The sequence below is a fragment of the Equus przewalskii genome, chromosome 1, assembly GCF_037783145.1.
Source record: "Equus przewalskii isolate Varuska chromosome 1, EquPr2, whole genome shotgun sequence".
Taxonomy (NCBI): domain Eukaryota; kingdom Metazoa; phylum Chordata; class Mammalia; order Perissodactyla; family Equidae; genus Equus; species Equus przewalskii.
Window position 1 is genome coordinate 1,481,614 of NC_091831.1, and position 21,976 is coordinate 1,503,589.

At 55.4% G+C, this 21,976-nt stretch overlaps 1 protein-coding gene across 8 annotated transcripts in view; it reads right to left on the minus strand.

Moving 5' to 3' along the window:
* Nucleotides 1-1,192: 1,192 nt before the first annotated feature.
* LRRC27 (leucine rich repeat containing 27) overlaps nucleotides 1,193-21,976 on the minus strand; it is a 43,895-nt gene continuing 23,111 nt past the window's right edge. For 4 of the 8 annotated variants that reach the window (XM_070632662.1, XM_070632934.1, XM_070633000.1 and 1 more), the window contains 5 exons: nucleotides 21,511-21,657; nucleotides 18,201-18,297; nucleotides 12,964-13,082; nucleotides 11,000-11,129; nucleotides 1,193-2,114 (listed from right to left, as the gene is read on the minus strand). In XM_070632662.1, coding sequence (XP_070488763.1) covers nucleotides 1,968-2,114; nucleotides 11,000-11,129; nucleotides 12,964-13,082; nucleotides 18,201-18,297; nucleotides 21,511-21,657 — 640 coding nt within the window. In that variant the 3' untranslated portion in view covers nucleotides 1,193-1,967. Of the gene's footprint in view, nucleotides 2,115-8,227; nucleotides 10,878-10,999; nucleotides 11,130-12,963; nucleotides 13,083-18,200; nucleotides 18,298-21,510; nucleotides 21,658-21,976 lie in introns of those variants that run through there. The other 4 variants (XM_070632789.1, XM_070633127.1, XM_070632858.1 and 1 more) reach the window with 4 other exon arrangements.

Sequence of the window (21,976 nt, forward strand, 5' to 3'; positions counted from 1 at the left end):
GCATGGATGTGAGCTCAGGGCCAGTCTTCCTCAGCAAAAAGAGGAGGATTGGCAGCAGATGTTAGCTCAGGGCTAATCTTCCTCAAAAAAAAAATAGTGATAAGTGTCTCTCTGAGCACCAATCAAACCCAAAGAAAAGAGAAGGAAGGGCATGCGAGGAGAAGATGTCAGGGAGACGGGAAACACGCACACACAGAGGAACCCGACAGAGCCAAAAGTTGTTTTGCAAAGATTAACAAAATTGATAAATCCTCAGCAAGATTAAGGAAGAAGAACCCAAAACACCAGTAAGAATGAGAGGAGACATAACTGTGGGTCCTAAAGACTGAAACACGGGAGGGCATCAGGAAGAACTTTATTTTTGAAATGGTTTTAGTCCTAGGCTGGTGCGTGTTGAAGACATGACGCACACAGAGACGCCCGGGGTCCTCACCAGTTTGTGAGACTGGACGCGCAAGCACAACCACGCCGCCTCAGCACCGCGGGCTCAGGCCCTGGGCCGGGGCTCGCGGACGTGGGACATGAGTCTCGGGGCAGGAGGGGTCAGGGCAGAGTCCCAGCCCCCAGGCAGGCACGGCTCTCAGGGCTCAGGGTCTCGGGTCAGTTTGCTCCATGCCTCAAGCCCAACGCCTCCCCTCCCTGCCCTCTCCACCGCCTCAGATGAGGCCTCGAGTGCCTTCGCCCCACACCCACCCGTCTCGGTTACCTGTCACTGTGTGACAAGCCACTAGTGGTTTAAACAGCAGCCATTCAGGGTTGACCAGCTGGTTCTCCTGTGGTCTGGTGGGGGAGGCCCAGCTCCTGAGTTTCGCTTCTCTCTCACGACCTGTGTGGGGTCCTCCCGTCTGGATGCTTACGATGGGGCCCCAGCTCTCACTCCCACTGCGAGTCTGGTTTCTAGGAGCCATCAGTGTCGCTGTGGTTTCTGGCTATAGAGTCCACATTTACCAGTGGGGCTCAGAGTTTCCCCAGACCCTAAGCGTGTGGGTCTTGATGCCCCCAACCCTCTTCCTGCTGCTCTCAGTGGTCCTGACCCTGACGAGTGAGAGTGGGGCCAGGGCACTGGGACCTTCTGAGGGGGCCTGGACACCCTGTGTGGCTACTACAACCAGAGTGAGGCCGGTGGCCACAAGGGCCCGGGTCCAGGTCATCTGAAGGACTTGATGCTATAAATTTGACAACATGGATGAAATGCAAAAATTCATTAAAAACATATTTACTAAAGTTAACACAAAAACAGAAAATCTGAATAATCCTATATCTATTAAAGAAATCGAATCAAAGATGTTTTCAAGATCAAGCCCTTATTTAACATCCAATCAGACCTACAGGGCAGAGACCCGTCAGAATCTGAATAGCCTGGTGAGGACGTGATAAAGACTGCTCTGTGGATGGAGGCCCGGGAGCCGCAGGGCAGGGCTGTGCCCACTGCGCCCACTGCCCCACGTGCAGGGCAAGGCCAAGGCTGCCAGCAGGTGAGCTCCCCAACGCCCTCGAGCAAGCTGCCCTCCCTCCAGGGCAGACAGGACCACAGGGCTTCTGATCTGGCAGGAATTGGAGACCTGGCCTCCCCCACAATAGAACAGGGAGTCACTGAAAGCTGTGATTACATTTGTGACCTGGGTGGCAGAGTGGCAGAGGGGGAGGGGCAGGTGCTAACATCCAGAACATTCTGTCAACCGGACTGGCAGAAACATGTCGACAGAAACGAACAGCACGCGGCTTGTTTACAGCAGTCTCTTCTCAAGCAGCTCAAACCTTTACAGCCCCAGAAAAGCAGCAGAAATGAGAAGAAGAGGCGTCTGAATAAATCACCAGAGTTACATCGAATCCCAATAGATCCCCCCCCACCCCCACCACACACGAGACACCTGAGGACAGGACGCCCAGCCGAGGGTCGGGTCGGTGATGTCTCAGTCAGTACAGGCGACACCTTGCCATTAGTATCTGTAAACTTTTTCAGATTCTTAATATTTCGTGTTAAAAAATATATTCTGAGGCTGTGATGCAGGCGGGCGAAGTGACAGGTTTCCAGAGAGAGCTGTGAATCGGTGATTTTCGCTCAAAGTCGATCCCAATTTTAGTTTCATTACTTCATCCTGTAGCTTTCTGCCCTTGGGGAGAAAAGGAGGGGGTGGAAGTTAGCCAGGCGGGCGGACCTGGGACAGCATTGCACCTCTGGCTCTGACAGGCTGGCCCCATGGATGTGAGCAGCGCCGTCACCTGCTCAGGGGCGGCCCCTCCTCAAGGAGCCAGGTGGGCACGCCTGCCCCACCTCCCCTCCTTGTGAGGACCACCACCTCTCCAGACAGACACGTGGGCTGCTCGCCTGGGCCCCCCCCAGGGCCCACCTTGGTGTCCTGGGCACACAGCCATCTGAAGAAATGCCAATCAACGAACAGGCAAAGGGAGAGCCAGGCTCTCCTGCTCCATCCCCAAGGGGCTCGTTGACCAACCTGCCGACCATGATCGCACCTGAGACCCACACCTGCCCTGGGCAGGCAGGGCCATGAGGGCCACCCTCGTTCACAGACACAGGGATGGCCGAGCCTGGAATCAGGGGCAGGCTTTCTGCTCCAAATCCCACATTCCCAGACAGTCTGCCGGGCCAGAAAGAGGCGACAGGGGCACGAGGCCCCGCGGCCCTCAGGTGGGCCAGAGCCAGCAGCCCAGAGCTGGCCCTTTCCAGCCTCTGCCTCACAGAACTGGGCCAGCAGCACCTGTGTCTGCAGGGCTGGGACCCACCCACCCCAGGGAGGGGGCACTTCTCTCTCCTCCTTCGTGCTCCCTCCTCCTCCCCCCTCCCTCCTCCTCCCCCCTCCCCTCAGTCCTGCCTCCCTGGGGCATAACCCGGACCTCCACCTCCAGCCCAGGCACCCTGAGACTCCGCACCCCCTCCTCCCCTCATAGTTGGGGTCGAATCCACATTCAGGTTTCTGTGTTATGAGCAGGTAAACACTGCTTGCTGCTGATCCAACAAGTATCTGCTGGTGCCACTTTCTTTCCCGTGGAAATCTGTGTTCTTTGTGGAATCCGGACCTGCTCCTTTAAAACACTTACTTTGTTTCCTCCACACCTGTCACTGAATCCTCCCAAACTGTGGAACTCCGCTCCACATCCCTCTCCCCAGGTCAGTCCTCAGACTCATCTGTCTCTGCTGGAGAGACCCTCTGGGGTCCTCGCTGGCTGCCACTGGGGCTCCTGGCCACTCGTTGGTCAGCTCCCTTTTTTGGGGACACTTGCTTCCTCCTCGGTCTGCCCCTTGTTGTGGGAGAAGGCGTCCCGCGGTGGCTTCCAGGGACGGCTGTGTGGGAAGAGTCCTCGCCTCCACTCTGTGCTGGCGCCTGGCTTGGCGTCTGTGCACGAGCCCCCACCCAGGCTGCAGACGGCTCTGCCGCCGTGAGGAGCGGCTCCACCGTCTTTCCTGCTCCTCAGCGTGTGCCCCATTCCCTCCCCACCGCCACAACCTCACGGGGTCCCCTCCTCTCGGTTCAGGACCCCGAGCCTGGGGCGGGGCACAAGGCAGGCTTTCCATCTGGACACGCGTTCCTTGGTGAGAAACCTTCTTGCGTCTTCTGGATTCACCTCTCCCAGGATCTGCCCGGTGGCGTCACCCCTCGGCCAGTCCTCCAGGTCAGCTCCTCCGTTTCCCTCTCTCCTCTTCCCTTCGCTCTGCTTCCTAGGGGACTCACTCCACTTCACCTATTGATTCACTTTTTTTTTAATTTTTAAAAATTTTTGCCATATTTTTAACTTAACTCCGAGTTCTTGGCAATCTGAGAGTTCTGTTTCTATAACCACTTGTTTCGTGGGAGCAAAATTTTCTATTATCATCCAGAGGATCTCATTCTCGTTTTCAATTTTTAATTTCTTTCCAGTGGCCCCGCCTCTTCCACGAGCACCTTCCCAGGCGGTGGCAGCGGATCCAGCCTCCTGCTTCTTGGGCCTTCCCCGGAGGCTGCTCGAGCCTGGCTCCCAGCCCCTCCAGAAGGAGGCGCTAAAACGAGATTCCATCGGGTGTGTGTGGCGCGGGGCTTCAGCTGGGAGGCAGCCTTGTCGGCTGGGTCAGGCCGGGGATGCCCGAGGGTCAGGATTCTCTGGTCATTTGTGTTGGTCAGGTGACTTCTTCAGTGAAGACCCTCCTATCTTGCGACTAGAGGGGATGGGCTGGCCCCCAGCACCAGCGCAGGCCGGAGCCTCCCCACTCGCCGCGCTCAGGAAAGCCTCCGGGCCTTAGTGGAGTGGTGCCTCCTTGTTCACGCTCTCCAGAGACCACACCCTAGGCCTCCTGCTGGGTGGGCTGGAGTCAGCCGCTGACAGGCAGGGTGGGGAGGAGAGCCTGGGGCCTCATCTGACCTCGCACACTTTCACCTCTCACCCTGTTTCAGTTTCGCAGTCCTGTGTTTGGGGGTTAGCTTCCTGTGGGCACTCCTCTCAGTTGGCCCTTCCACTGCCTCACTAGGTGGCTTTCTTCTTCCCAAACCACACTGGCCTGAGTGTGGGTTAGGATGCAGGCCTAGCAGCTGTAACAGAGATCCAGATGATGGCGGCGGAACACCAGGTGGAGGGTTTACCTAAGAGGGCAGCTCTAGGTGTTGGAGAACATTACTCTGTTCCGCAATCCAAGGCTTTCACCTCAGGGTCTGAGATGGCTGCCCCAGCTCCTGCCATCATGTTTGCATTCCAGCCAGAGAGAGGGGAGGACAAGCTCAGGAAGTTTATGCACATTTTCCACTCCCATCCTATTGGCCAGAAGGTAGTCACATGCCCTCGTCTAGCCACAAGGGAGGCTGGGAAGCACGGCCTTTAATGGGGTGGCACGTGCTCTGTGACAAATGACAACAGGAGAAGTCGACATTTCTCCACTTTCTCTGCTCTGAGGAGTCTGCATACTTTGCTCCTTTCCTGTCATTCTGCTGGAGTCTCGGGGCGGACTGAAGATTAACCCATGTGCAGAACGGCTGTGCACCCCTGGAGGGCAGGTCCACTGGCTGGCCTGTTCTCAGCATGTCCCTCTCCTGTCTGGCTGTTTCTGGCTCTCACCAGGCGTCCATCCTGGCCGTCCACTCTCACACCAGCTCTGGCCGGGGCGCTTGTGTCTCCCACAGCCGGCACACCAGCTGCGAGAGCTGCTCACTGACCACTGGCCTGGCGCTCGGCCACCACACTGCTGTGCAGAAGGAAACCAGAGGGGAAGGAGGCAGGCTGGACACGACACCTCTGCTTCCGCGGGGCTGGGCGGGAGCTCGTATGGTGCACACATGTCTCACCTCGCATGCCCGCCCTGGGCTGCAGCGAGGCCCGCCCACGGGGACTCCGCGCCAGCTGCGGACAGGCCAGGGCTCTGGCTCCAGTGCTGCCTCAGGGTGGAGGCTCCAGAGGACAGGCCTGGGTTGGCGCACGAGCACTTGGGGCCCAGGCGCTCCTGCTCACGGGAGCTCCGCCAGGACCAGCCCTCCTGCGGGAGGCGGAAGGACAGGCTCACCCCCAGGGCAGGCAGAGCTGAGCCGTCCTCTCCCCAGGACTGGACAGACTTGTTCCCCACCCGGGCGAAAAGACACAGCACTCTTCTTTTTGGCTAGTGGTCCTGTGTGGGCGGTATAAAAAAAGATGGTCACTTGAAATGGACTGGGCCTTGGGAGAGTCAGGTCCTCAGAGGGCAATTTCAGAAAACAAAAGGATAATCAAGATCATCTCCTAAAATGAAGCTATCAGACCGCCCCGCTATGCCCGCCGACACATCCCACCAGCCTCAGGGGCCCCTCTCGCCCAGCTGTGCTCCACGGCCTGGATCTCATTTCCAATTGTTTTGAACTTGAGAACCTTCTACCGCTGGCCTGGCCGATCCTGAACAGAGTTGCGAGGGGAGAAGAGGAGCGTCTTTCGTGTACTTTCCCTAGCACCTCAATCACAGCCCAGACGCGCAGGCGGGCCCTGCTGGAGCCGAGCGGGATGCAGGAGGGCAGGAAGGAGCTGCCAGAACAGCCAACGCCACCGGGAAGAGCAGGACAGTGTGCTTCGACACCGCCAACTTCCACGGGGCGAGACGGGCTGCTTCCCAACTGTGTTCCTGAGAACTTACACGTCCCGCCTTCCTCTGGCTCTCCCGACGCCAGGACGTGGCAGGAAGGAAGCGAATGCTGTGGGAACACTTGGGCCTCTGCGAGCCCAGAGCTGCACGGACCGTGTGGCCACGGGGAGTGGGCATTTCCAGCTCTCCTTGGTGGGGCAGCACATCCCTCCTCCCTGAAGCTCCGAGAGTCACCTGGGAGCCAGGCCCTCAGCAGCAACCCAGGGTGGCCGAGCTGCCCACGTCTCAAGAAACTTGGGTAGATGTCTTTAATCACAGAAAAGCAGAGAGAGGCTTTAAAGCCTGAAGTAAACTCAGTGGCTCGTGTCCCCAAGGGGGCAGCACAGAGTTGCGCACAGGCTAGGGGTCCAGACAAACCTGGGTTGTCTCAAAGGCCAGCTGTACCGCGTCACCTTGGGCCGGTCGCCCCATCTTCCAGGGGCTCGGCTTTCCGCCCTGTGAAGTGGGCAGACACCACCTTCCCCACGTGGTAGCTGTGACAGAGAAGGAAGACACGAGCCTGCGCTGGAGCAGGCATTCGAGACCATCCACTGCGGTTTCCTTCGTGTCACTCTCTTCTGGTCCACTGGCTCTCCCTCCCTCGGGCAGCAGGGGTCACCGGGGAACAGTGCAGAGCACAAGAGCCAGTGCTCAGGTTTCAGTTTCAAAATAGACTTTTTAAAAATTAATAGATTTTCTTTCTGTAGAGTAGTTTCCATCCTCCACCAGACGGTCACTTGTCACAAGGGAAGGAGCAGCACTGACACATCGTCAGCACGAGTCCACAGTCCACACGAGGCTTCACTCGGCGTCACACCTTCTGCGGGCCTGGACGTGTGAGGACACGGACCCACCGTCATAGCATCGCAGAGTTTCACTGCCCCACCGCCTCTGAGCTCCACCTGTTCAGCCCTCTCTCCCCCAAACCCTGGCAAAGAATGATTTTTTTTACTGTCTCCATAGTTTTACCCTTTTCCAGAATGCTGTATAGTCGAAATAATAGAGTACGTAGCCTTTTCAGATTGGCTTCTGTCACTTAGTAACGTGCATTTAAGGTTCCTCCATGTCTTTTCATGGCTTGAGAGCTCATTTCTTTCCAGGGCTGAGTAATACTCTACTGTATGGACGGACCACAGCTTATCCAGTCTCCTACTGAAGGATGTGTTGGTTGCTTCCAAGTTTTGACAATTACGGACAAAGCTGCTAGAAACATCCGCGTGCAGGTTTTTGTGTGGACACGTTGTCAACTCTGGGGTAAACGCCAAAGAGCATCATTGAGGGATGGATAGTTAAGAGTAGGTTGAATTTTGTTAGAAATTGCCAAACTGTCTTCCAAAGTGTCTGCACCATTTTGCATCCTCACCAGCAACGAATCTGAGTTCGGGACGCTCCACATCCTCACCAGCATTTGGTGTTTTCAGCGTTCACAGCCATTCTAACAGGTATGTGGTGGTATCTGCTTGTTTTAATTTGCAATTCCTAATGACCTGTGATGTCGAGCATCTATATAGTTAACATCTATATATCTTCTTTGATAAGGTGTCTGTTGAGAGCTGTGGATCATTTGTTAATTGGGTTGTTTTCTTATTGTTGAGTTTTTAAGACTTCTTTGTATATTTGGGATAACAGTCCTTTATTAAATGTGTCTTTTGCAAATATTTTCTCCAAGTCTGGGGCTTGTCTTATTCTTTTGACAGCGTCTTTCACAGAACAGAATTTTTAAATTTTAATGAAGTCAACTTACCCGTTTTTTCTTTCATGCTCCTGAAGTTCTATGTCAATAGTCATCGCCAGCTCAAGGTCTACCAGATTTTCTCCCATGTTGTCTTCTGGGAGTTTTGTATTTTACATGTAGGTCTGTGATCCATTTTTTTTTATAACTTTGTTGAGATATAACTGATATACAAAAAAACCTACATATATTTAATGTATACAGTCTGATGAGAGTGAGCCACTTTGACTTAATTTTTGTGAAGGGAGTAAGGTCTGTGTCTAGATTCATTTTTCTGACATGGATGTCCAGTTGTTCCAGCGCTATCTAGAAGTGTTGCAGACTGTCTTTGCCCCATTGAGTTGCGTTTCTTCCTTTGTCAAAGATCAGTTGACTATATTTAGGCGAGTCTATTTCTGGACTCTCTCTTCTGTTCCATTTGTCTGTCCTTTCCATCGATCAATTTGTCTGTGCTTTCACCAATGCCCCACTGTCTTGATCACTGTAGCTTTATGGTAAGTCTTGATGTTGGGTAGTGTTAATCCTCCAAATTTGTCCCTCTCCTGCCATAGCATGTTGGGTGTTCTGGATCTCTTGCCTCTCCATATAAACTTTACAATTAGTTTGTTGATATCCACAAAATAACTTGCCAGGAGTTTGAATGAGATTGCATTGAACCTACAGACCAAGTTGGGAAGAACTGACATCTTGACAATATTGAGCCTTCCTAATCATGAACACGGAACATCTTTCCAATATATTTGGGTCTTTCTTGGTCTCTTTCATCAGAGTTTTGTAGTTTTCCTCATATAGATTTTGTACATATTTTGTTAGATTTATGCCTAGCACAATTTTTTTTTGGTGCTAATGTAAACGGTATTGTGTTTTTAATTTCAAACTCCACTTGTTCATTGCTGGTATACAGTAAGTGACTGACTTTTGTATATCAACCTTGTATCCTGCAACCTTGCTATAATCGCTTGTTAGTTTGAGGAACTTTTTTGGTTGATTCTTTGGGATTTTCTACTTGGACAATCATGTCATCTGAGAACAAACACAGTTTTATCTCTTCCATCTTAATCTGTGTAACCTTTATTTCTTTTTTTTTCTTTTATTGACTTATTGCATTAGCTAGGATTTCCAATACGATGTTGAAATAGTGAGGAGGACACACTTACCTTGTTCCAGATCTTAGGGGAAAAGCATCTAGTTTCTAACATCAAGTATGATGCTAGCTGTAGTTTCTGTAGATGTTCTTTTTCAAGTGGAGGAAGTTCCCCTCTATTCCTAGTTTGCTGAGAGTTTTTATCATTAATGAGTGTTGGATTTTTTTTTTTGAGGAAGATTAGCCCCGAGCTAAGACCTGCTGCCAATCCTCCTCTTTTTGCTGAGGAAGACTGCCCCTGAGCTAACATCCATGTCCATCTTCTTCTACTTTATATGTGGGACGCCTACCACAGCATGGCTTGCCAAGCGGTGCCATGTCCGCACCCGGGATCCAAACTGGGGAACCCTGGGCCACCGAAGTGTAATGTGCAAACTTAACCACTGCACCACTGGGCCGGCCCCAGTGAGTGTTGGATTTTGTCGAACACTTTTTCTGCATCTCTATGATTATGTGATTTTTCCTCTTTAGCCATGATGTGATGCATTACACAAACTTATTTTCAAATGTTGAATGAGCCTTCCACACCTGGCATAGATTCCACTTGGTCGTCACAAATAATTCTTTTTAAACTTTGCTGAATTCAATTTGCTAATATTCTGTTGAGGATTTCTGCCTCTTGTTCATGAGAGAGATCGGCCTGCACTCTTCCCCTCACGTAACATCTTTGGTCTTGGTATTAGGGTAATGCTGGCCTCACAGAGCGAGTTAGGAAGTATCCCTCGGCTTCCATCTTCTGGAAGAGATTGTGGAGTTGGTATAATTTCTTCCTTAACTGTTTCACAGAATTCATCAGTGAACCCATTGGAAAATTATTAACTATTGATTAAATTGAATAGATATTGGCCTAGTCAGATTGTCTGTTTCTTCTTGTGTGAGTTTTAGCACATAGCGTCTTTCGAGGAATTGGTCCATTTCATGTAGGTTATCAAATTTGTGAGCCTAGAGTTGTTCATAACACCAAACAGACTTTTGAGTCCATAATCTGAAGCAGTGGGTTCAGATCAGATATTTAGAAGCCCTGAGAGGTAGGATTTTGGGCGTCCAAGGATGAAGCTATATGCATTAACAACAGATTTGGAGAGAACAAAGGCTCACCTGAGGCAGGTGAAATTCTCCGGGCTGGGAAGGAAAATGGTCTGAGAAGAGGGGGCCGCGTCTGACCGGGTGGGGTCTCTCAAGTGGCCCAGCCCAGCCTGCCCCCCTCCCTCCCTCATCCCCGCCTGGGCCCCAGCAAAGAGGGGACAACAGTAATGGAGCCCTCAAATGAGGTGTGGGGATGGTGCCGCTGGCTCTGGGGGCATGGCCCAGCGCCACCCAGACCCAAGTGGCTGCACCAGGGTGCGACATGAAGATCTGAACCACCCCATGAGCCAGGGGCCTGGGTGGTCTTGGAGAACAGGCATGTCTTCCTGCGGCCGTGAGAAGCGAGGGCACACTGGCATCACGGTTCTCGTCAAGGCCTGGTCACTCTCGGCGAGGGCAGCGGCTTCCTTTCACTGGCTGGATGGCGTGACTGTGTGTCATTCAGGGTAGAACGGTGTCTTCCTTGATCACTGCATGACTCTCAGAATCCCAGACGTCTCTGCACACATAGTAGGTGCTTATCAGTGTCTGTGGAACAGATGGACGATGCCAGCAGCTGGGTGAGAAGACACCAACCGTCCCAGCACATGAACACTGTGGCCCGTCAGCACGTGGCCCAGATGCAGCCAAGGCTGTCTCCGCAGCGGCAGCCCTCACGGCCCCGCCAGGCTCTGCTGGGCAGGAGCGTCAGGTGAGGACCCCACAGACACGTCCTGTCCCATCCACTGATAACGCAGAGACTGCTGCCGGGGACCGTCAGTGGCGCAACGAACACATCTGAGGGCTCACACTCACAGGAACATTTCCTTATCCTCCGACCAACCGAAATTCTGGAACGTCCCACGCTGTAGGCACATAAAACGCCTCCTCACAATTTTAGAGAATGCATGCTCTGCAAAGGCATAGCAAGTTCTCTTTGATTTTTAATAAAACAATTTGTTTTTAAATAGAGCCAACAAATACTTACAATTTCCAAGTCCTGTGTAGCCTTCCTTATTTCCTCGAGTGGGACCATCCCCCGAAACCTTTTCCTTCGTTCGTGCATTTGCTCTATGTGCTGCTTTAGCTTTTCTTCTAAATCCCCCTCTTGGGCGGCACTGAGAAAGCAAAGGGCAATAAGAGAATGATTTTACACGTTGAGCCTCAGAGATTTTAATTCCAACAGGGGAGAAAGAGTTTTCCTTTTCTCCTCCAGAACAAATCGCAGACCTGGGGCTTGTATGCCCTCCCAATGCAGTGACAGCACAGCCATAAGAGGTCCCCGCTCCCTCCAGGCCCCCGCTCCCTCCGGGCCCCAGCTCACAGACAGACCCCCAGCCGCCTCTCCCAGCCCTTCTCCTTAGCTTAAAAGCCACTGGAACACACACTCTCCTTTAGAAACTTCAAATTCATTTAAGATATTATTTAGGACACAGCATGTTGTGCTACACAAAGGAGAAGAGTGTGTCTTTGTTTTCCTATGAAATACACACTTTTCATGAGTCCTCAGAAGAGCACAGAATATTGTATAAAGTGAGGATTTTAGACCTACTTGTTCTGCTAGCATCAGGGATTTGGGTTCCTGTCCTTTGACTTTAAACATGATCACACTCAGATGGCAGAGAGACCCGAGACCCTGCTGCAGTGTCTCAGACCCCACAGCCCCCCGTAGCGCCTCGGGCGTGGGGTGCCGAGGCGTGTCCATCCAGAGCACCAATGCTCCCGCTGCCCGGCCTCCCACCGCACTGCACCCAGCAGCAAGGTCTGTCTCTGTTTCGTTTGCTTTTCAGAATAACTGTTGCGGAGACAGCATGGCAGCCTCCCGCATCCTGCACAACAGGCCCCAGGGTCCGGCCCACTCTCGCCAAGTGCCGCAGACTCCTGTTATTAGTAAACTCATGCCTGCAGGGCAGTGGGCAGTCTGTGGATGGACGTGGGCTGCTGTGAGCTTTCTAAGGGCCCATCAGGGTGACCCAGATGCCCTGGGGGATGTGAGAGAACATGCAAACGCTGTCAATTTTAGTCTAAACCCCAACGGCTGGGGGCTGATTCAATCTGCAGACCTGGAGTTTCTCCCAGAGCTCCTGGCCAAGAGGGGAATGATTCCCTGGGAAAAGAAGACCCCCTCGCTGCCCCATGCATTCCATCGCGACCTGCCTCCAGGCCTCTAGGACCTCAAGTGGTCTCCAGAGCTGCTACAACACACAGCGGGGGGCCGTGCAGCCGGGCAGCCGGCCAGTCCTCCCAGGAAAGGGCTGCGGGCCAGGAGCAGGTGCATCCCCCATGGCCCACAGCTCACCTTGGCTCTGGCTCTGAGCCCGGGGGAGCCTCCTCCACTGCATACCCGCAGGGGGCCTGGTGTGGGCAGGAGCAGGCCACAAAAGCAAGAAGGGCATAACAGGGCCATGCCGAAGCCTCAGGGCTTCCTGGTGTCTCCGGGCTGCCTGAGAAGTGTGTGTGTGATGCAGAGGGGAGGAATCAGAGGGTGAAGTTTCTTGGCAAAATGCACAGACAGACACATACACACATACACGGAGGTTCAGTCTGGTGGGGGGTCTTTATAGACAAGGCCTCAGAGCAGCTGAGGAAGGATGGGCACGCTTAGCAGTAATTCCAGGGGTGCAGACGCTAGACCACTACCCACTGTGAACCCGGGAAAACCAAAGAAATGCTTGCTGATGAGGTTAAAGGGGTCACATGCCAGGACGCCAGAGCAGCTGCCACTCTGGGTGGGGAAAGGGCTTCTAGGGGCCGAGGGGACCTAAGTGGGAAGTGGCTATGGGGGCTCCCTGGGGGCAGGGACCACGCCTCTCCCACTCTCCATCTGTCCCTGAGCCTACCACATGCCTGGACTCCAGGAGGCACTCAGCAGGGGCTGGGGGGCAGGGAGCAAATGCACGTGGCAGCAGGGGACTGAGCCCCAGGAGTTCTGGAGCACAACCCATTACTAACCCCATTTCTTTACTTGCTGGCGATGATTTCTCTTTGCTTTGTCTCGTTTTTCCAAATGAATTCTTTGGTATTTTCTCATTATCCATCAGATCTGTGGCAAAGGGAATCTTTGATGCCACCTAGGAAAACACAAGATGCTCTCAGGATCCAAGACAACGCTGCTGTCAACACAAAGCGTCTTCCAGGAGCGTCACACAGTTCCACATCTGCGAGGGAGTCAATAACTGATATCTAGAGAATGCTGTTCTCACACCCAGGCCATCAGCCTGAGGCCTTGGCTCGCTCCTGCTCCCGCCTCAGGCTTGGCTGGACCTCTCTGCAGAGGCCTTCCCGGCCAGCCCAGGTGGAAAGGCAGAGCGCAGGGACACACGGCGTGCTGCCCCAGGTGACACCCACTCGGAATTCTGTCAGCACAACAGACAGAAAACACATGACCTACAATGGGCACGAGTCCTTCAGAGAGATGGGACTGCATTCCTAAGCCACGAAGTTTCAAGCTGATACAGAATTGCTAACGCATGACTGACCGACAGGGAGAGAAAGCAGAAAGTCTTGTAGTCAGAAAGCTGCATTATAAACCCATCGGTCCTGGATCAACGATGTGATGAAACGGCACAAACAAACTTTGAAAACTTACGAGAAATTCTTCAGTGCTGGTTTTTGATAAAAACCACTGCGATTCCACGTGAAAACACGCAACTTCCACACGTAAACAGGACACAGTTAGAGCTCAGCTGCACCCCATTAACCAGCCCTACCCCGCCCCCAAGGCGGCGAGCAGCCACTGCCGGCTCCAGGGGTCCCAGAGCTCCGGATGGCAGGTCTCAAAGACGTCAACAGCCCCCTGCTATGGCCCAGGGTCTCCTAAACAACATTTTCTTGACCCCGCCCCCAGAAGGCCTCGAGAGCCAAGCTCGGCTGAGGCTGTGGGTCATGGGACTTGCTGGGCGTGGGCGGTGGCCAGGAGGCAGCCGGCGGGGGGGACGGCGGGGAAAAGGGTGACGGCGGGGCAGAGGGCGACAGGATAAAGGCTGACCTGTTCTGGAAAGCTCTCTGTAAGAATCCACAGACTGCTTACATTTATTGCGTAACAACAAATTCCTTAAAACTTCTACAGCATTGCACAAGCTGTGCTCACACAGCACCACAGATGCTGGAAAGCTCGCTGTTCCTGGGGCCTCTGACATCACACCAGGTTTCTGCTCGCCTGGACCCGGCGTGTCTCAGCCACAGAGTGCCATCCTCCAACTCCAGCCTGACTCCCTCTCCCCTGCTCCCTAGCTACTGGCTGTGCCTTCTGGAATCTTCCTTTCCCCTCCGTCCTTCTTGGGCCACACCTGGGTGTCAGGTCGGCGCTCTGGGCTCTCCTACACGGTGTCCTGACCAGTTGCTGCACCACCCCCAACCTTGGCTCCCCCTATCACTGGTCTGTGCTCTCAGCCGGGTGAGCTTTGATAAAACGCCCCTTTGGGATTGGCCCCGGGCTGCTGAGGGATCTCCCATAACCCCATGCCTGGTGCACAAGCCTGAGAACCAGACTGACCCCCTCCTACCTCAGGGAGCTTTACACCTGTGGGTGCGTGTGTGTATACTTGCGTGTGTGTCTGCCTGTGTGTGTTGGGACAGTATAGCTGCTATGAAAGGAGAGAGGGTGCACCTCTCAGGGCATCTGGAAGCCGGACAGCGGGAGGGACAGGGCAAGTGTGAGTGCAGGGAGGAGGCTGGGTGGGCTCCTGGGGGGGTTGAACCTCCTCCCAGGGGCTCCTCCAGCTGGAGTCTGGTGGCGTCAATGCAAGTGCTTACCCAGACTGTCTGGAACTGTCTTATCTGTCAGGTCACCTCTACACGGATTACCAGGGCAGGACCTTGTCTTTCCGTGTCATCAGTGCCACTCTAGCACATGCCTGACTCTTAAGAGGGGTTTAACACCTGGGAAGTGTGGGAGGGAGGGGGCACGGGGAAAGGGAGAGGACAGAGGGAGAGGGAGAGGGGAGGCAGAGGAGGGAGGAGGGAATGAGGGGGGAGGGGAAGGGGGAGCAGGCATGGCCTTCCAACCCTCCCTCGGCCCCACGCCCACTACGCTGCCAGGCTGCGGACACAGCAGAATTACAACTATCTGCTGACTGTCAGAGCTGCACGCTTCCAGTTAATCAGGACTCTCCCAAACATTATTCCCACAGAAGAAAGGAACAAATGCTAAACCCAGCAGGTGTTTTTTTTTAAGTCAGACATTTCATTTTGTTTTTAAAAATATTAAAAGTATGATTTGGAAAGGAGCCAGCCCAGCCATATTTTACTATTACTAGAAAATAAGAGGAGGGAGATCCACCCAATACCCAGTCTAACGAGACAGCAAAGCAGCACACACACGGAGCAGGAGGGGGGAGCGGTGCCCTTCCGCCCCCAGGACTGCCCTGCACCGAGTGCGCCCTGCGTCCCCCCCCGCCCCTCTGCAGGAGGCCCTCGGACGGGACAGAGGCCATGTGGCCCTTTCCTACTGGGGACACACAGATGGTCTTCATTTATTCATGTCCGCCCTGCAGACGACACTGAAACGCTCAGATGCGTCTTTGCATATAGACGCTTACGGTCTGGCTGCTTCTGTTTCTGTAAGATGCTCTACTCGAGTGTTCACAGAAAGGTGTGTTCTCAATAGACCTTTTGCAGGAAGCTGAAGCGGCCGTGGCAGCAGCAACTGGGAGCATTCCCCTCACAGCCTTCCCGCCCCGTGTCACCCTCGCTCCTCTTGGCCACCCTAGCAGGTGACACCGCGCCTCCTGAGCGGGTGGGGCCCTGTCACTATTTGTCGCATTTGGGCCTCCCTGTCTGTGAACCGCCTGTCACACTCTTTGCCCATTTTCCCACTGGATTCTTTAACTTTTAAAAATCTACTTGTAATCCTTCTTCATATTTTAGGTAGTAATCTTTTGTCACAAACGTCACAAATATTTTCCCCTGTCTTTTGACTTTGATTACAGTATTTAGGCCATATGACATATTTCAGTTTTTTTTTTTTTTTTTTTTTTTTAAAGATTTTTTTTATTTTTTCCTTTTTCTCCCCAAAGCCCCCCAGTACACAGTTGTATATTCTTCGCTGTGGATCCTTCTAGTTGTGGCATGTGGGACGCTGCCTCAGCGTGGTCTGATGAGCAGTGCCATGTCCGCGCCCAGGATTCGAACTAACGAAACACTGGGCCACCTGCAGCGGAGCGCGCGAACTTAACCACTCGGCCACGGGGCCAGCCCCGACATATTTCAGTTTTATGAAGTAAAATTTTTCTACTTTTAGTTCAGAGCTCCTGGATTTCCCAGTTTACTTAGAGGTGACAGGGAGCTCGGTTTCCTTGAAAGCTGCTGCGGCTCTGACGTCACTAACAGTAAAGGAACATGAAAGCTCGTAGAGAAGACGGCTTCAGGGTCTGGAACACCTTTAGGAGAACAAGCCGTTCTAATTCTGTCCCCCTAGACAGATTTCTCTAGTCAGAACCACGTGTCACGTGAATGAACAGATCCCGTGGGAAAGGCCACAGTCCCAGGGGCCCTCTCACCTGTCACTCTGAGGACCTGGCGGCCGAGCAAAGCCCAGCCAGGCCGGGGGCTGCGGGGCTATCACAGCAGGCCAGAACCGGGCAGGCAACCTCAGCCAGCAGGCAGGGCCCAGTGACTCCAACCGCACCTGAACTGGAAGGTTTCCAATGCTGGAAATCAGGGTGTCCCACCATGACCTTCCACTAGGACTATATGGTCCCTCTTTTTTTTTCAAAGTTAACAAACCACTCCTCATTTGGACGGACAAAGGCAACTTGGGAAGTGTTAGGTGGCAGAAGAATTCGATCACAAAGATTCCCGATAGGAGACGGACCTCAGGAGGCTAAGAAGCAGGCACAAGCATGCGAGAAGCAGCACCTGCACGTCCCAGCGTCCTCCCAAGGGATGCACCAGCCTCGGGGCGAAGACGGCGCCTCTCCAGGGAGGGACCAAGGTCCGCCGACGCCACATCCCGTGACATGCTACACAGACAGACGCGGCTTCACTTCTGTGCTCTTCCAGCCCTGAACGCAAGACCTCAGCCCGATCGTGAGAAGCATCAGACAAGTAACTGAGATGAATGAGACGGCCGACAAAATAACTGGTCAGTACACGTCAAAACTGCAAGGCCAGGGTGGACAGCCTGCGGGACACTGTGGGGACATGGCAGCCAAGCGCTGGGGACCCTGGAGCAAAGAAGGACGTCAGTGAGAACATGGTGAGTCCAGCGTTCCTGTCGTCACAGCACCATCCCACTGTCAGGCCCGGGCCCGAGCACGTCTGTGGTGGCGGAAGATGTGAACACAGGCGAGCTGGGTAGGGGCACACGGAGACCACGCGCTCTCGGCAACCTTTCTCTAAATTTAAAGTTAGTTCAAAATAAAGTTACAAGAAAAACAGACCCCTGGGCTGTCCAAGTGGCTGCCTACCCATCTGCTCACCCTGCTGTGAGATGGAGGCCCCGTGGCTCAGGGTGCCTTCCCCCACTTCGGGGGCCTAGAGGCAATCCCCGGCCTTGTGGGGTCACACACAGTGAACATTTCCTCACAGAACTGAGAAACCATGGTGACTGAGTTCAAAGGCACCCTGCCCACTTCTCCCAGGGCACAGGCCAGCAGGTGCGGTCCAGGCCTCCGTGCCCGTCTGGGCTCAGACCCCTAGACGGTTCAGGAGGAAAAAGGGAAAAGGGGCTACCCTCAGGTCAACCCGTGCACCACACAACGGGGGAGCTGGTGACCCCAGTGTTTGCCACCATCCTTGGGAATGGAGGGGACAGGCCGCTGAGCCACTGCTTCATGGCTTCCAAGGTGACCAGCCTCCCAGGGCTGAGACCAAGGGCAAGGAGACCCTGTGGCACCTCAACTCCAGGTGTTTGCTTCCTCAGTTTCTCCCACCCCATCCCGCCTTCCTCATGGGAGACCCGACTCCTCAGATAGAAAGGAAACACCGGTCAGAAGGCAGAGAGGTGGTGGTCGAGGGTGCAGACACAGACCCTCCCATCTATGGAGGTCCCACCAGCCCCACAGTCACACGTCGGTCTGCAGGCAGATCGCTGACTCTCTGGGTCGCAGCCTCTTACTTCAGGAAGCAGTGGCATCTGCAGACCCCTCTGCCCCACGTGACTGAACAGGACTCCTGAGCACGGTGTCCTCCGTGGAGCCGCCCACACCGTGGTCCCACTGCTGTTAGGCCCCCGCCCACCCGCATACCAGCGTCCTCTGTGGGGGCAGGAGCTCGCTCAGCTCCTCCTTCTTCCTCTTCATCAGCTGGGTGTGCTCTCTCCACTCCTGCAGCACTCTCCTATCCCTGGGGAAAACACGTCACAGTGTCACTGTCACAGTCAGCAGCAGCTTCAAGCAGAGCTCACGAGGACTTCACTGCTGCTCATAAAGCTTCCCACAAAAGTCCTTCACCCCTGGTCCCTGCGTCCAGAGGAGAGACGCCAGCTGGACACAAGAACACTGAGGGCAGGTTCTGATGCGCATGTTTGGGCAGAGCTGGGAACTCGGATCCTGGCCCAAGGCTCTCTGTGGGGGGTGGGGCAAGGCAGCCCTCCTCGAGCCCCACTGGGTGAGGCATCAGGAGGCGGCTGGGCTGGGGCTGTGGCCAGAGCTGGGGCACCAGGCCCTCAGCATCCATGGTCTACGTCAGGTCTGAAAGAGCATCACTGACGGGCCAACTTCCTTCCAGAAACTTGCATTTCACTTTAGAGAGCGAGCGTCCCGTCTTCCCACCCTCCTCCTGTGGCATCACCACGCGTGGGCACCCCCTCCTGTGGCATCGCCACGCGCGGGCACCCCCTCCTGTGGCATCACCACGCGCGGGCATCCCCTCCTGTGGCATCGCCGCATGCGGGCACCCCCTCCTGTGGCATCACCACGCGCGGGCATCCCCTCCTGTGGCATCGCCGCACGAGGGCACCCCCTCCTGTGGCATCGCCGCATGCGGGCACCCCCTCCTGTGGCATCACCACGCGCGGGCACCCCCTCCTGTGGCATCGCCGCATGCGGGCACCCCCTCCTGTGGCATCGCTGTATGAGGGCACCCCCTCCTGTGGCATCACCACGCGCGGGCACCCCCTCCTGTGGCATCGCTGCACGCGGGCACCCCCTCCTGTGGCATTGTTACACCATGGGCACCGTCTCACCCGCCGCATGGTCAGCCCCCTGCAGCAATACATGAGGGGATGCTCTGCCCATAGTGTTGAGGCTGGGCCAGGCTCTGGCACCATAATGCTTGCGGAATTCCTCAATGGAACGTGTGGCTGTGGTTATGGCTTTGGGGATGGGGTGAGGTCCCTGTGAATCCTCCAGGGGCCCAGGGCTCCACCCACCATGCACTCTGGGTTCTGGAAGCCACCTTTCCAGTCCAGGTCTCCACCTGGCTGTTTGAGTCAACCCCTGGATCTTCCGTTAGATTTCTGTAGTCAGCACCCCTCCCCATCCCGCCCCCAAGTCTGGCCCCCTCATCTCCCCGCTCAGCTGACGGCTCCGTCCTTGGCCCAGATCCTTGGCCGCCATCCCAGACTCGCCCTGGCCTCTCCAGCCCTGGGCTCTTCCACCCTCAGGGCCACAGTCCCGGGCCCACCTGGCTGTGCCGGCCGCCTTGCTGCGGGGGGCCTCCATCCTGCCCTCAGCGCTGTGGGATGTGGGACTTTTAGGCGCCACGAAACTTGGCTCCATCCTCCCCAGGCTCCTACCCTGACGCATAGGTTTTGCTGTTTCTGGCAGCTGTGTGTTGCTATTTCAGAGCCCCATGAGGGCCAGCTGGCCTCCTCCGCACCTCTGCAGAGGACTCCTCACCTGCAAACTGCTTCCTGCCCTGCCTGGCTGGTTCCTGAGCCCCCAGCCCCAAGCTGAGCTCGTGCCCCCGTTCTCCTCCACCCAGCACTCCTCACGTGGAGTCATGACTTGGTGACACGTCACCCTGGGCTGTGCTCCTGGGCACAAGGCTCCATCTCAGTCTCCACCACCTCGTGGTGAAACGTGACAGGAGGGACCCACTCCCACTCCTTGAGAGGCATGGGGTGAGGTTCTTGGGAGCTACAGGTGCACAGATAACCAGGGGCAGGACCAGGGTCCAGGGGCTGTGATGGGAGAGGAAGCCACGGCACAGGACTCCGCAAGCTGTCACCAAGGAGGCCACAGAACGACGTCTCAGGGTCCCAGGCAGAGAAACTAAGGAGACAGCTCGCGCCTGCCCTTTGTATCAAGAGCTTCCTGCAGTGAAGGTGTGCAGCATCCCGAGCACCACAGGGCCTGACTGCGCCGTATGAGGATGCGCGCTCCTGCCTGCTGCACCTGCAGCGGCCTGGGCTGCTCCGAGTGCCCACCCCCAGCCAGGCGCCCACCTGTGCCACCTCTCCCTGCATCGCCCCGATCGGGGGCCTGGCCAAGATGGAGGGGAAGGCGGCAGAGGGGGGAGAGCGGGACGCACATGCGAATGCGAGGAGCAGCACAGCCGTGGAGGCGGAAGCACTTGTCTAAAGAGTTGCGCAGGGCAGGGCCATGGGGCCAGTCCCAGAACATGACACCAGGAGACAGGCAGAGCCAGGAGACATGGCGTGCCGGACCAGCTCTGAGGGTCTAACATCACCCATCCTTCCACTGAAGGGAAAGAAACTCGACTGGACAAGTCTGTCTTGGGGTCGAGGGGATAAGCAGTGGACAGCGAAAACACGTGTTCTGTGGACAGTCTGCATCTGCCAGGGTCCCAAGAGAAAACACGTTCATGTGGGATGATCTCAGGAGGGTTTATTTACAAAGGGACTATTCACAGGGGAGGGCAGTGCAGGGCCTGCTGGGAATATCAGGCTGTAGCCCCTCCTAGCCCCCAGGACTGGGGGAGGGGAGGAATGGTTGCCAGCACCAGGAGAGGAAATCATAGAGCCACAATGTGAGGGACTCCGCCAGCACCGGGCAGCCCTCGTGGGGAGGGGCGGGGGAGTAAAGACTCTGCCCTCCCTCTGCCCCTTCTCTCCCACCGCCGGCTGGGGCCCCACTGGCCAAACCCAACCAGAAGGTGAGGGCCAACGGGGTACTGTGGACACTGTCCATGCTGACTGACCTCCTGGGGCCCAGAGCACAGCAGAGATGGGCGGTCAGCAGAGCTGGAGGACAGAGACAGTGACAGTGAGGAGAGGGTCGACCACAGCCAGCAACAGGCCCAACGAGGCAGGGGCAAGAGTGAACTTTATTGACGAGCATGTTATTTTTAAATAACTTTCCTTAGAACAGACCTGTAAGCCAGGTGATTGAAGGGAGAGGAGGGCGGATAAAGGAAGAACAAGAAATCAGAGGAAACACGAGAGCAGGAAGGTGGATGAGAAGGAATGGCCTGTGCGGCCATGCCCACGCCCGCCCAGAACAGCCTCATGCACACCAGGTGCCGCAAACCCGACGAGAAGCAGCAGGCCACCATCCAGACGAAGCAAAAAGCAGACCCCGCTCAGCCGGGCACTGAGCCCCGCATCCAAGCCTACCCCCGACCCCAGCCAGCGGCTGTGGCGCCAGAGCTCACCTTCTCCGCTGCTCCATCAGGGCGTGCTTCTCCCTGAGCTCCCGGAGGGCCGCAGCCCGGCTCTCCTCCAGCCTCCTTGCCCCAATCACTGCCTGGTGCGACAACGGGAGGGCAGGCAGGATGCTCCTGAAGGAGGGGGTCTTCCTTCTAGAATTACACAAGCTTTTTAGCCGAATGTCGAACAAAACCCTGCAAGGAACACTCACACCTGCAGGACAGGGTTAGAGAACAAACACCCAGAACGTGGAGGGTGCACAGTGGAACAACTGACGGCTACAGACACAGTGGCCAGGAAATCGGCCCCCTGGGCCACTACCGGGCCAGCAAGGGCAGGGCAGGGCTGGGGGCCGCGTGTGGGGCCCCAGCCTCACAGTGCCAGCCCTCCATTCCCACCTCCAGGCCACCAATCGGACCCCCAAAGGCCATGAGCCAGATCTAAATCTGAAAGATGGGACGAAACTGTCAA